The sequence below is a fragment of the Cynara cardunculus genome (genome assembly GCF_001531365.2).
Source record: "Cynara cardunculus var. scolymus isolate 2C chromosome LG 13, CcrdV1, whole genome shotgun sequence".
Classification (NCBI taxonomy): domain Eukaryota; kingdom Viridiplantae; phylum Streptophyta; class Magnoliopsida; order Asterales; family Asteraceae; genus Cynara; species Cynara cardunculus.
The window spans coordinates 15,706,638-15,723,223 of NC_037540.1; the positions used below are offsets into that span (position 1 = coordinate 15,706,638).

The window sequence follows — 16,586 nt, forward strand, 5'->3', positions numbered from 1 at the left end:
GAAACATCGACTTCTTAGACTTCTTTGAGAAAAAGAACTTGAATAACTTCGTTTTTTCTGAAGAAGGCTCCTCGACTGACTTCAGCTGCAAAGACTTTCTCTTTAGGCGCATGTCTCAACAACACAAAACGAGGGTTTTGCTCGTTACAGGGCTTGACCAATCATCTCACTGCACGAGTTGACGACAACCATGCAACACCTGTACGAAAGTAAGTACCATCGGAACAAGTCTTTCCATTTTTTTGGGGGAGCAGAGCAGTCAAAGAATGAAACAGATCAAATGATTGTTCTAGAATGGCTATTTCTCAAAGATGCTCCTTGTGATGCAACTTATAAGACAACTCCATACCATTTACCACTTTCAGATTATATCTGGTATGAAACCATCTTCTTCACCTGACATGCCCACTTCCTTAGCTTTGTACAATCTTTAATAGCTTTATTGCCAAAAATGACCTTGTAAACCTAAGCAATCAAATTAAAGTGAAATACAACATGGGCTAAAAAATTCAAACCTTGTGTATTTTATGTAATATAATAATATTTGTCATTCAAACTATGTATTTAGTACATAACACAAGCAACAATGAATATTAGTTTACACATATGCCTTGATTCATACAAACTTTAATGAATAAAAAACCAACCCTTGAGTTGGAAGTCAGTCAATAATTAAGATACCAAATCAGCAACATCGAATCACAACCGATTAAAAAGACATAATACGTTTGAAAATACTCTTCGTTTTTTTAAATACCGTCATCAAAGTACCAAAAAGTCCGACAACTTTGGCTCACACTCAGAAAACAAGATCATTTTGAAAGACACTTGTACATTCACGTCCACCCAAGAGAGAAAAAAGAAACATTTACATCATCCAAAAATTTCCCAATCCGTCTTTAAATATCAGTATGCAACATGATTGTCCAACAACCATCAGTCGACTTCCAAATCCCCAATTGTATTTGAGAGCAAATGAAACACAATCTATGGATCTAAATCGACCATAGATTATCTTTTCTTTGTTTAATTCCATTTCAAGTAATCAAGTTTACAATGAAAACCATCTTTTTTCTTATTAATAACAATAATTTTTATTTGGTTTCTTCATTAAAATGTAAGAGTTAAAAATAATTTCATTGTTATAATTTTTATTGCATAGCAGATAAGACTAAAGTGTATGATAGCGTGGAAATTAACACGATCTTCTTGAGTTCAAATAAAAATAGAATACAAAAATTATGTCTTCTCTACTTTTGGGCTTTTTTGGTTATTTTTGTTTGTTTAAAACAAATGTTAAAAGGTTGTTTGTTTACCTCTTAATAGTTCCATTAAGAGACAACATCTGAATCGTTAAGAAGTGAATCTTGTTTGGCAAAAAAAAAAAGTCTGCCTATTAATGGTTCTAAAACCCTCTGAATGATTTTGTATCATGGATATCCCTTAACCATTAAGAGCCCTAATTTTATTGTACACAATTACCAAACAATTATATTTCATTTTGCAATAAATCATGAGAGCCTCTTAATCATTCTGACCACTTAATCATTCTGCATCAAACCATTCAACAATTGCCAAACAGCCCCTTAGTCATATTTATGTAAATACACTGTAAATATTACATTTGTTTTTTAAAAAAATATGAAAATTTGTATTATAATTTGTCAAAATTGAAACATCGTTCCTATGTATAACTTTGTTGAGTTCCCGAGCATGGCCATAATCGGTCCCGGACCAGGCCCACTTTGGCCATCTCAAGATTATATTGTATCAGTGGTGGCTGGATCAGTGGTGGCTGGATCAGTGGTTAGAAGATATTAGGGCTGGCTATCGATTATTTGCGGGTCGACTTATTTGAGATAGATCCAAGGCCAAGACATAAGTGTTCTAACAGTCGACAAGAGCCACAAATCTATATCATGACTGAAAATAAGTCTGTTGCAATCCACAGCCATAAAAGTCCTCCCCACACCACATAACTCTCTTTATCACACAAATGTATAAAAATTAATATTAAAAATTTTAAAGATTTGAGTTACTATTTGTTTGCATACCAGATTCACAAAATAAAATTTAATAAAAAATAAATTAAAAAAAAGGAGAAAGACACGTCATGTAGTATCTTTTTGTCCATTTTATGTGTTTGAGGCCCCTCAAATAGATCAAATATAAATGTATAGATAACCAGAAAATGAGTGAAAGAGATTGGTTACCTATGAGCCACACGTGATATCATAAGAATAGGATCTCAGGTGCTTGTTGATTCCTGATGACATCAATTCAATCTCCTCCGGCAGCATCTTATTTCCGGCAACAAATTCAGACACCACCCCATCCACTTCTATCAAGCTACATCCAGGATCTTTTTTCACTTTTTCGTCTTCCATCTTCTTTCTAACCCTTTCCACATAACCCCATTGGTGAACCGATGCATAAAGATTCGAAAGAAGTACATGAACCCCACTACGGTCCAGACCCCTCTCCGCCAAACCCTCCACCATTTCTCTACCCAATTCCACATTGCCATGAACCCTACATGCGTTTAATAGTGCACCCAACACGTAAGAATCAGGCTCCATGGACATCTCGGTCACCACCGTCTTTGCCTCTTCTAGCATTCCAGCACCACCTAGAAGATCCACCAAGCAACCATAGTGTTTTACATTAGGCTCAATCCCATAAACATCGATCATGCTTTCAAAAACTCTTAAACCTTCTTCAACTAATCCCATTCGACTGCATGCATTCAAGACACAGATAAACGTAATCTCATTTGGTCGAACACCTTCTGTTTCCATCCTTGAGAGCAATGCAATTGCACATGCACTTTCTCCATGATTAGCTAGACCTGAAATCAATGATGTAAAAGCAAAGACATCTCTATATGGCATCTCCTCAAATACGTGATAAGCCAATTCAATACAACCACACTTAGCATACATGTCAACAAGTGCTGTACCCAAGATCCCGTCTAATATCATGTTCTTCTTATCAACATAAGCATGAATCCATCTACCCTGATCCAATGCACCAAGAAAACCACAAGCAGAGAGCACAACCACAATACTGGAATGATTAGGCTGAAACCCACGATGCAACATATCATTGAAGAGATCCAAAGCCTCCTTAAACAGCCCAACTTGCACATACCCGTTGATCATAACACTCCAAGACACATTATTCTTCTTAGGCATTTCATCGAACAGTTCTCTTGCAACATCTACTTTCCCAGATTTTACGTACCCATTAATCACCGCAGTCCATGTAATAACATCCCTATTCGAGCTACTATCGAACAACCTACGACAACATTCCAGACAGTTACAAACAGCGTATAAATGAATCATCCCATTTTGAACAAAATCGTAACTTTCCCAGCCCAATTTAATTGCTTGGGCATGACACACCAATCCCACTTGAAGTTCACAAAGATGAGCACAAGCTCGAAGAACGAAAGAGAATGTGTGATTAGTAGGCAAAAACCTGCAATTAAACATACATTTAAACAAAGATAAAGCATCTCGTGATTGTTCCTGCTCACTAAATGCTCTGATCATGGTGTTCCATATGTAGGTGGATCGATGAGGTATTGACCGAAATACGTTGTATGCATGTTGGAGGTCAGCGCGGGTCGACAGTATGCATGAGAACAAGAGCTTCCCGGCGGCAAAAGGGTCGGAGATTGAACCGGATCCGATGAGGTGGGCGTGAATTTGGTCGATGTGGGACCTCGTAAGGCATGGTTGGTCCAGGAGGGTGAGTGCTTTCCGACATGATTTCAAATGTTTAGAGGCAATGTGAGATCCCCCCATAGCATCTTAGCAACTGCAATCTTTTCACCAAACTTCAGTCAGCAATTTGCGAACCTGCGCCTAGAAGAAATCTTTCGGTCCATCTATGGGTGGGATGGTGTTCGACACACTCAAACGTTAAAATACAAATAATAAACCATGGATATAAAATGGGAGAACACCTCAAAAAGATAATTCTTTTTTTCATGAAATAATTGGTTTTTATTTAATGAACTGATGGATTTAATTTCTCTCGACGATATATTATTATTTGTTTGTGACTTAATAAACTTAATGGAGTTATAACTTGAATGTTATCTATCATGTATTAATGGTTATTTGCGACTTAAATGAATCAAATGTCTTCGTTCGGTCAACCGATTCCCACGTTCAAGCTATCACATTTCCATATATTCCCTTACAACTAGAGAGCCTCGCTAAATTGTGAGTCTTATGAAACCGTTGAAATCGTTAGCTATGTCGTTGAAAATGTTGCTCGCATCCCTCCTCCTTTGCACATGCCATGTCCTCCCTTTTGTATTTCTCTAAAAATCTCGAAAATCAATCCCAGGAAACAGTGAAGCTTCATAAGGTCTTCAGTTTAAAATGCTAAAGGTTATAATTTTGTATCATTCAAACCATTTATTTAGTACACAAAACAAATAGCAATTGAGTTTTGTTCTAAATAGATCTCGTAGTTCCTAAAGCTCTTAATGGAAAAAATAAAACCTAAAATGGAAGATAATCAACAATTTAGATACTTAAACATCAACATAAAATGATAGCAGATGAAAAGGCAAAAAAAAATCATACAATAAAATGATATGCAAATTTATGTCATGTTGTAAATGGTGTGTTTCATCGTCATGTGATATTTTTGTTCGATATGCAAATATTAAGACATTTGAATTCTGTGATTATTGTATCGAGTCATCTTTGTTTTGATTTCATTTCAAGTTTACCATCAAAACAAGTTTTTGGTGAAAGAAACATGTAAAAACATTAATTTTTTTATAAGATTGTTTGTAATTTTAACAACTGTAAATCTTATTTCAATTTTTTACTGATAAGAGGTGATGCTGAAAAATGAAAATAGAATCGATAAAATTATCTGTTTTAGTAAACATTGATAAATGTCTGAATATGTAAATCAAGGTTAATAAGAACAGAAAATATAACCAATAAGTAAAAAAACATAACTGCTAATTAAAAAACTTATCAATTTTTTTTTAAATCAAAATAAAAGGGTTGGTTTTGTTTTAAGATTGCTAAAGTTTATCTTGATATTATATAAGGTGTCATAATATGTTTCACTCCTCCAGTTTCATCATCAATATCTAAACTCACAGTGATTATTTCTTTTAAGTGATAAAAACCTTGATTGTAGTAATTTGACCACAAGACAGTTGGGATGATTAAAAAAAAAGCAATAATCTATAAGTTATTTCTGCAATCTTTTTGTATGTCATGTTACAAGGATCATGGACATCTCTACCATCCAAGAAAGAATAAATACTTTCAAGAATATATGTTTTGGGGTGCATAATTGAGCAATGAAATGCATTTTTGAGTTCTCTATGGATAACCACGCACTGCATGACCAAAATAACAATACATCATTTTCATAACGGGTGTCTCTTCATGTTTTCCTCTGTAGATCTTGTTTGGACTGTACCATAGATTATATTGTGTCAGTGGTGGTGGTCCTGGTGGCTAGATAGGTGGTTAAAAGATGTGGTTATCTTTCGATTATTTGAAGGTCGACTTACTTGAGGCAAATCCAAGGCCAATATATACGCGTTCCAGTGTAGTGGACAAGAGCCACAAATCTATGAAAGATTGGTCTATTCCACAAGTAAAAAATAAGTGTATTGTAATTAATCCATCGATATAAAAGTACACATAGCCTTATTTATCACCGACTAACCAATAATACATTTGTCTAAAATATGAAAATATTATATTTATTATAAATATTTGAGTCATCCATTTGCATACCATATTCACAAAAAAAAAAAAAAAAGACATGTCATTTAGTATCTTTTTGTCCATTTTATGTGTTTGGGGCCCTCAGATAGATCAAATATAAATGTATAGATAGCTACAAAACAAGTGGAAAAAAAATGGTTACCTATGAGGCATCGCACCCCATGCCATAACCTTCCTATTCGAGCTATTGTCAAACAATCCACATCAACAACCCAAACAATGCCTGTCCACAGTAAACATTGGGTAGCCAAGTGCAGAGCAGATAACTACTAAGACGAGGAAGGGCATAGTAAGCGACGAAATGCTTCGGGCTGAATTGACCTATTTCTTGCATATACCAATTGAAGTATTTTAAGAAATGAGCCAAGACAAAGCTTTCTTAGTAGGAAAAAATTTATCTCAAAGAGATCTGTAGAATATTCTGGGAAAAATGTCCCAGCTTAGTGAGTCATTTTTTCCATGATGAACTGTTGGCGCCAATAAATGAATCAATACATTTTAAAAAGAATTCCAATTTAATTGCTTGGTCATGACACACCAATCCCAATTTAAGTTCACAAAGATGAGCACAAACTCTGAGAACGAAAAGTGTAACATATTATACTAATCGTACCATATATTGTCCGTTTTGTCTACACACATGGACTCACGATTTTAAAACCCGTCTAATAGAGGAAGTATCAAGTCCCTTATAAAATAATCTTTGTTTCCCTCCCCAACCAATATGGGATCTTTTTTTTATTAACCTAACCTACTATGCGAGTCAACTAATCCCAGGGTGACAACCTGCTTTGTGGGTAGCCTGGAGTCACCGCATTTGAACCTCCATGGCCACAAAGAATTTTTTTTTTATTTATCCTTGGATTTGAACCTGAGACCTCCAGCACTTTGACATTTGGAGCACAAACTTAAACCAATCAGGTACCACCCTTGTGGTTCCAATGTGGGATATTATAATCTACCCCACTTAGAAGCCTAACGTCCTCCCCAGTTCACCAGTTCGGTTCCCATCTCTAATAGCACTTGTAACGACCATAAATCGAAAAATAACTTAACTATAAATGCCAAACCGGCAATACCAGCGATATAAATGAGTCAACATTCACTAGTTCATCTCATGAGTTGCAACGAAACAACAAAATGCTATTGTTGAGAAGGTTCAAACCAAGTTTAAGACAACTATCTAGCTATTAAGATAACGCCCACACTCCAAGTCCTGAGAATTACACCTTCCCCTTCTCTTTGCTATCATCCTCTGCTTGATATCTTCTTGAAAATGGTTTTAAGTTTTGTGAAATAGAGGGTTGGACCAAAGATCTAGTAAATTCCCTCAAAACACAATAATACTTCTCATGTGAAAGTCAACAGTGTAAAATACCTTTAACAATGACATAGTCACATAGTAATGAAACAATCCACACTTATACCCACGTTAACAACAATTGTACACACTTAAACTCACACACACACATGTGACCTACAAACCTGCCATTCCATAAGTATCATGAAACGAATTCATGTACTCAACTTGGGTACACACCCCCCATTGGCTAAGACATCATCACACACCCATACATTTATAATGCACACTCAATAATGACAATTGTTTGGATATACAAGTTCGTGACATGAATGCACACATACTAATCAAATGACAACTTGCATAGATCGGTCCAAAAAGTAAGAGGAAACTCACATGAGGTCCAAGCCTAAGCACGGTCTCTTAAACTAGGATTTGCACCAACCAAAAACCTGTATTTAAAGTGTGATAATGACGAGTTAAAATCCACAATAACTTTCAAATGAACCCCTAACAAACCCCTGAGGTAATGGCTATAAACACCGCCCCTAGGTCACTCTTTTCACCAAATCTGAAAATGGTGAAACAATGGCTTAAGCGACTTGGCCAATGGCCAAAGTCGCAATGCAACTTGCACAAGCTTATGTTGCACCTACACATTCCCTGCTAGAATCATAACTCCAAATCCAATTCCATTGATATCCACAACATTCGGGGGTCAGAACTCACACCAAATTCAACATAAGATCAACCCAAAAACTGATTATAACCCAAATTAATCAATAAATTTCATTTAAATAATCCACCATTTGAAAGAGATACCAACTTCCTACAGTTTTATTCAACCAACCCTATCCACCATGGGATTCGAATAAAACTACAAAATCAGAGATAAACTAAACACAAGAATAAATTTCCTACCATCAAAGTCTTATTTTCGATTAAAATTACTCCACAACATTATAGAACCTTGAACCCCAATTTAGATTCGAATAAAAAAGAAAGAAACATTGAGGGATGATGATCTGACTTGGGTTAGAGGTTCAAATCCCTTTTTTCTTCTTTAAACCTTCAATCGATTCCTTCTTCACACCCTTCTCACTTTCAAAGGTTACACACACCTTTGGTTTCAGCTGACCCCAAATGAGAAAAGATTGAAGACCCACTTCCTTGACCTCATATTTACCACACTAGCCCCTACATAAAAGGAATATTTCAACTCAACCCCTCTACTTCATTTATGTGACCAAGGTGAACCTTGGGTTATTACAAAAGGTATGTGCTATTAGTAGGCAAACCCTATAACTAAACATGCATTTAAACAAAGACAGAGCTCATGAAGCTTGTTCATGTTGACTAAATGCTCTCATCATGGTGTTCCATATGTAGGTGCATTGAATGTGGGTCGACATTTATACATGAAAAACAGTAGTTTTCTTACGGTGAAAATGTTGAAGATTAAACCCGATATAATGAGGTGGACATGGATTTGGTTGATATGTGAATTGTTAGGCATGGTTGGTCTAGGAGGGAGAGTGCTTTCCGACTTAATTTCAAATATTTAGAGACAACAAAAGAGCCTACGATAACATCATAGCAATTGCAATCTTCTCCCTACACTCCCTTTAATAATATGTGAACTAGTTATTTGAAGAATTTCGAAGGTGAATACAAGCGATGAGGAGGATCTCTATGTTACCCCATCCTTCAAAATTTAAATTCAATGGGCGTTTTTAAACCATATTATTATTATTATTATTATTATTATTATTATTATTATTATTATTATTATTATTATTATTATTATTATTATTGTGTAACAATTTCAACTATTACACTATTATTTGTTAAAACATAACAATTATAATATTTATTTAATTTACTATAATAAAAAGGTAATTATGAAGCTTTTTATAACAGTTTAATGTTAAAATCTTAATTAAAATACAAATAAATAGATTTCCTTTTTAGAAATATTTATCATATTATTTTTATACAAATCACATTATTTTTATAATTTAATTAATATATAATATTTATTTTACATTTAAACAAATCACATTATTCTGCAAGGTTAGTCAATTATTTTAATTATATATTTTTTCTTACAGTTTGTTTAAAATATTAAACTTACTAAAACAACATAAAAAACTTAATAAACCGTTTGTTTTATTACATCACACATAAGATCTAATTTTTATGACATCATTTTTCATCATTTAACATTTATCAACTAATTTAACAGTTAATTTTTATTAAACCTAATTATTTTATCAGCTAATTTTTTAATTTATCAACCAACAACTTTTTAACCACTAGCTACTAGCTTAGCTTATGTTAATTTTGTCAAACATAACGTTAATTTATATAGTAAAACAACAAATCTAATTTGCAGGTAGCCTGAAGTCACTGTATTTGAACATCCGTGACCACAAAAATCCCCTTGTGGCCACGGAGGTTCAAATGCGGTGACTCCGAGCTATCTGCAAAGCAAGTGCTCATCCTGGGATTAGTCGGCTAGCATAGCGGGTTGGATATCCAGGTTAATCAAAAAAATAATAATATAATTTTGATTATGATATTTTATGAATTAAAATCCAATGACAACAAAATTAAACACAACAAAAACATAATCTAATTTGGTGTTGATTCCAACTAGTTTTATTAGGATGTTGTTTCACTCCTTCACTTGTATTTTTTAGGGGTTTTTTGCTTCATTAAAAGGTGACATTTCTATTTTAATATATTTTGTAGTGGTTAGAAATTTGTTGTCAGTGTGAATAAAACAATAGACGAAAAGCAAATTAAGTATTTATTCTTCGTGAAAAGCACACATTCGAAACAAAATCGAGCATTGAAATACGACAAGTTCTTAATATGATTTTATGGACCACAAACTTTCATTCATACACGGTAGATTTGGTAAAAAAAGAGCTTGAAAAGTCAAGATTGTACACGTATGTAAGAGCATGCACAATAGTAGCCTTTACGTTGTCATTCTATTATTTTCTATGCATTATAATATAATTAAATATTATTTTAATGAACTTGTATTTGATGAAACAATCTCCATTATGAAAGTTTCATACGATTGTGATATGAAGAGATTTGTAAAATATTAAAACAATATTACAGAAGGATAATATGCCAATTTTATGAAACAGATAAATGTTACATCAATGCAAATGTTCTGATGATCATATTACTAACATTAAAAAACAGAAATAATCATTGATCAAGTAATAAATATGTGTTAACAAATCAATATATATATATATACACACACTAGAAGGGTACTCGCGCAATGCAACGAAATACATCTCGATTTTAATGTTTTATTTTATTCTTTGTCGCTATCGTTGTTATAATACAATTTTATGTGTTTTTAAGAAAACGATAACGATTTGTTTTTTAAATAAAATATAAATTTGAAAATATCATAAAAAATTAATTTTTTTAATATTAATGTTAGTATCAAATTGAATATTTAAAAGTTCTCATTTTTTGTGTAATTTCTTTAATTTTTTTTATTATAATTTAATTTAAGTTTAATAACGAAATAATTTATTTTTGGTTTAATAATATAACATTTTATAAAGATAATAATTAAGTATTTCGTTAGAACTCAATAATTATCCTAATTGTATTTTAAGTTTTTTATATTTAAAATGAGATGTTTATCATGTATTTGATTATGTTTGTCTGCACTTAATTACACAAATTCAGACATGGGGTTTTAATAAGTTGTACTTACGCACAATCTACTTGTAATCTTGAATTTTAAGTAACATGCATCAATAAACATTACTTTATGTATAAAAAAAATAGTTTTTAAGAGTTTTTGTCAAATACTTTATAATATAGTATAGATATACACACGCGTTTTAGATCGTGTTACATTTAATTTTATGTATCTAAAAGAAGGAAATAAAATTTGTTTTTGGCACGATACATGACATAGCTTCTAACAAACATTTTACTTGGAATGCTTTTTTACTTGAGTTTACAACTCACACATATGTACCAATTGACATCACCCAAAAAAAAAGTTTCATCAGTAATTAATTTTCAGGAATTCCATTAACGATTAAAAAAAAAGTTCCATCAGCGATTGACATCACCGAAGTATAATTAAAAAATATATCTTTCATGTTAATTATTTTCAGGAATTCTAGAACTTTCCACTCTGTCATTTTTTCTATTTTAAAGAACTTTTCACTCTGTTATTTTTTCTGCTTTAAATAATTTATAAGAAAAAACTGTGTTGTTTCGTAGATAACGTATGTGTGATGCATAGATAAACATTGAATCATGCAACCATGAATTTGGGTATTGTATTATTATTGTTAATTTTCCTTTTTTGAAAAAGAAGAGGACAAAGCATTTAGAAATAATGCAAATATTTCTAAAGTGGACGTGCCTTCCATCGATACACTTTACCCCTTCTACCAAAATTCCATGTGCAATGTGCCGCCATTTCCAGAATTTTAGATCAATATAACTTTCTTTTTATTATTTTTCTAATATTCTATTTAAAATTGAAGTATTGTAATATGTACAAGTAATTATTTATATTTTTGTTACGAATTTATGATTGAAAATACTTTTTATATAAATATAACTGCTAATTTATAGTATAACAAATATGATTATAAATTTATAATAAAAATTATAATAGAGTTTGTATGTATATAAAAAATGGTTTCAGTGGATATTATAATTTTGGTAATACATACAAGTATTACAGATTTTTTATTTATAGAAATAATCTTTCTATTTTGGGAATAGAAAGTTGCATACATACATATCATATATCTGATTAGGATGTACCGAGTAAATTGACGTTATTCATAAAAACAATATTAAAGATTTGCACTGTGTAAAATGATTTTATTATAAAAATATATATATAATATATGATATAACTTGAAATAAAAGAACATATATGCCAAAACATTGAATGGATGTAACTAGAAAGATACATAGTATGTTGATATCAAGAATGCGACAGTGACAACTCTGTTGTTTTCGTTTTGTTTAATTAATTTTGATGAAAAAATAAGGTTGTGACTCATGTCTATTTAAGATTCAAAATCTTTCATTGCACTTCATCTAATATGCTAAAATATTTGAATCTTGAATCTTTATCAATCGTACGCGTGTTTATAATACCAACAACGTATTTCACGTTAAAAATTCCAAAAACATGGGGAAATTTGGACCAATCTCCCTTTTTTTTTCTTTCCTTGTCATACCAAGTGGTACCACAACATGGTACAAGGAACTAGACACATGTTATTTAAATTTCAAACAAATACACTGTTTGATTGAAATACGTATAACACATTACATTTCATAAAAATAAATGTTTAACACATTTGTATTTTTAAACACTTCAAAAACTAGGGACAAACGTATTAAGTCCCGAGCGGGATCTCCATCTCATGCATCTGCTCAACTTATTCTTATAAGTACATTGTTTTGATAACATGAAAGATGCATTCATTAAACTTTGAAAATACAAAAAATATAAACCAATAATCAACGTATTAAAAAATAAAATATAATTATTTAATAAAAATAAAAAATAAAAAAATAATAGTGACATGGTACACCTTCCTTCCACAAAATCCACCTAAAAGAGTTTGACAAAATGGTCCCCGTAGTTATGGATGAGGGGCATGTTGCCTAAATAGCATGGACCACACGACCCAAACGATTAGTTTATGTTACCATTATTCACAATTTTTATTTTTTATATTTCAATAGATCTCTTACTATTATAAGTTATAAAACATGTTGTATTATTAAAATCATATGCTATAATTAGTTTTTTCGGTGTATTTTTCATCTAGATTTTTAATCATCGGTTGTGGTACTAACACAAATATGTATTTTTAAATGAATTTCATAACTTGTGAAACATAATGTCTTTTTTGCATATTTCTCGTGCACACATGCGATAAATGTTACAAGAACAACAAGTATCATATTCGTACATGGTTTTTGCAAAAAAAAAATGCAGATGGGCATAAGGGCTATGTTCGTTTTTGTCGTAATCTTATGTCAGTGATTTATCCATAAATAAAACTGTCATTTTCGTAATTTATATATTCTGCAAAACTGTACTGCATGCAAATTACCAGAACAGTTGAATATTAGTTTGATTATCAAATTACATAGACAATGTTAGGTACGATGGAGATGTGGATCAATATTAGTTTACATTTATTAGGTACAATTAGGATGTACCGGATATTACTTACGCTTTAAGGAATATTTGCAAACAAACTCATTATATATGATTACGAAGTATGGATTGTACTTAATATCTAAGACAATAACAATTTCCTTGTTTCTTTATTAATTACAATAATATAAACTTTTATTTGCAAAATTATTTGAGCTCGAAGATCGTGTGGATATATTCGATTCGTTTGGTTTGGTTAGTTAAACTCTAAGAACTGTAATAAATTTGTAACTGTTAAGTTTTGCTCGTACATGGTTTTAGTTATTTGTGGATGTCTCACTCGCAACAACCATCACCGTTAAAACCACCCTAGTACCACCGACATCACTTGAATACTTCTATCGTACCATCCTTTCCACTTAACAATTACAAGTATCACTAATGCCACCATTAATATTGTCACATATACTTGACTTTTTCTACAACTACCACCCTCTCCACTTAAACCGCTGCCAGTATCGCTATTGTCATCACCAGGGACGGATCCAGCTTTTAAGCACCGGGGGGAAAGGTCCTTAGTAATTAAAAAACAAAAAACTTTTGTTGACTAACTTAAATTTTCTATTTTCATCATCGTCTTACATGGTTTTCCTCCAGTCTCATATGACCATATACCTCCCTCTCCCAAGTCCCATCCAATGTGTCCCAACTCCATTAATTTTCTGGATCCGCCACTACTATGACCATCGTCATCACCACACCATCGCTACTTGACATAAATGCTACTACCGTTACCACCACTACAACACTAGGTAACAAATTGATAAATTTATTAATCTTGTAGCAATCCAGTTATAAGTATAATTAAATCTCTCGCAAGTAACCGAAGATGATTACAATATAAAATGAACCTAGAGCCCTTGATGACTTATTGTATAGACTATACGAGTGTTGTTTTATGAAGTAACAAAAAATGTGTCGTCTAAGCAGGATGTATATATACACATATCTGTATGTATATATATATATATATATATAATTTGAAATAAAGATGAACAGAAGTTCCATATATATAAAGGTAGAAATAAAAGAAAAGTAGTAATACATGTGTGGTAGGAACATGACAAATGAGTTGTCATCAATCTGGATAACGCCATAGCTTCGTCTGAGCATCTATCCATGGAGAAAGATGTAATCCCAGCTTCACCAATAATGCAAAAGTTCCAGTCAAATCATGACCAATACCTCACTTCCATTGCCACTTAACTTTTTTAAGGATGTTCATAATTTTACATCTTTTTGCTTCTATCAATATCACTTCATTTCTTTGTTGAAACTAATCCATACATACATATATATATATATATATATATATATATGTTATTATACAACCTTTTACATTTGTACAACCAATGCAACCCAATAAATTGAGATATTTATGAAATGATGAGAGTTCATTTATTATGATTTAAAAATTTATGGAAGATGAATATAGTTCATTAATTATGATCAATACTTTATATTACAAAACAATCAAAATTTCTATGAAATCATATATTAATCAAATGAAATGGACGGTTGAGATTGAGTTGTATTGGTTACACAAATGTCAAAGGTTGTATAATAACCAACCCCTCTCATTTTTTTTTCTCTCTCTCTATATATATATATGTAGTTTTATCAATTAATATAAACAATCCCAATATTATGTTATTTTACACATTTCTTCTTATTAAACATATAATCAAAATGATTATCTAAAATTTAAATTGCCAATTTTTGTAAGAACAAGAGTATGTACAAACTCCAAAAGATGCTTAAATAAATTTATATAAATTGTACCAAAACAAAACAACTTTTATTTAAAATTCCAATATAAATTTACCTTTTGTTATCATTTGCAATTATTATAAAACAATGATCAATATTTGTCAATATATAGAGAGAGAGAGATAAGGGTTAGTTATTATACAACCCTTAACATTTGTATAACCAATACAATACAATCTCAACCGTCCATTTCATTTGATTAATATGTGATTTCATAGAAGTTTTTATTGTTTCCTAATATAAAGTATCGATCATAATTAATGAACCATATTCATCTTCCATAAATATTCAAATCATAATAAATGAACTCTCATCATCATTTCCATAAACATCTCAATATATTGGGTTGCATTGGTTGTACAAATGCGATAGGTTGTATTTGAAACAAACTCTCCCTCTCCCTCTCCCTCTCTCTCTCTCTCTCTATATATATATATACACACACACATCCCAAGTTGAGTGCTATGTTGTTCCGACTTCCTCGGAGTTTCCGGTAGCACAACTCAGACAACGACTGGTTCTCTGCCACTGCAGGAATGGAGCGACAAAAGTTTTGAGAATTCAAGAGAAGGTCACGACGAAACAAACCGTTTATCATTATATGTATAGGTGAATGTTTAAACAAGAACACCTATATTTTACAAGAAGTCAAGAACACCCTCTCACATGTGATAATACACGTGAGGGGACCTGGTGGTATGCAGACGTCGTGTCCTGCGACTTAGGCCGAGCGAAAGATCGTCTACGTCTATGATTTAGTATCACATGTGATGGTCTTGATGAATTATGGTATCACATTAATAACACCTTTATCAGATGTGAAAAAATAATATGTGATTGTATATATTAAAAGAGTGTTATTGCGTTAGCGTTCTTATAAAATTAAGGATTATATGAGAAAAAGAGTTAAAATGAGAAGCGTAACAAGAGATCTACGCCCTTGATCTCAAACTCATCTATGAATCGTGTTTGACATAAAAATTGATTAAGAATTAAACTCATTTATTACGTTTTTTTATCTTAATTATTCTTATCTTAATTATTCTTTTCACTGAAATTTAACCTCTTTGAAAAAAAAGTGCATTAGTTGAGTTTTAAATCCATAAATAGATATTGAAGAAAAGAATTGGATGTTATTCAATCGCATTAATTATCTGTAAATATAATAAAAATATATATAAGATGAAGATGGATTGGAGGGAGGAGGGTGGCGATGGCGGTGGCGGTGGCGTTGGCGGTGGTGGAGGACGCTTCAAAACGTTTGGAAGAAATCAATAATTTCCGATAAAAGTTACGGTTTGCGGTATGGCCCTAAAAGCAAAAATTCAAATCCAATTATTAAACAAAAATATCTCTCTCTCTCTTCGATCCTCACGCCCCCCCTCTCTCTCTCTCTCCATTCATTACACGCTTTCTCTTTCTTTCTCTCTCTGCAAAATTTTGCATTTTATTTTATAAAATTCAAAGGTTCGTACTCTGACAACGA

The 16,586-nt window shown here is 32.0% G+C and overlaps 1 protein-coding gene across 1 annotated transcript; it reads right to left on the reverse strand.

Annotated features, from left to right (window-relative positions):
* Positions 1-2,134: 2,134 nt before the first annotated feature.
* On the reverse strand, positions 2,135-3,826 carry LOC112525942 (pentatricopeptide repeat-containing protein At5g66520-like). The gene has a single exon (XM_025136277.1). It carries the CDS (start codon positions 3,810-3,812, stop codon positions 2,214-2,216), a length of 1,599 nt encoding a protein of 532 aa, XP_024992045.1. The 5' UTR covers positions 3,813-3,826; the 3' UTR covers positions 2,135-2,213.
* Positions 3,827-16,586: the final 12,760 nt, after the last annotated feature.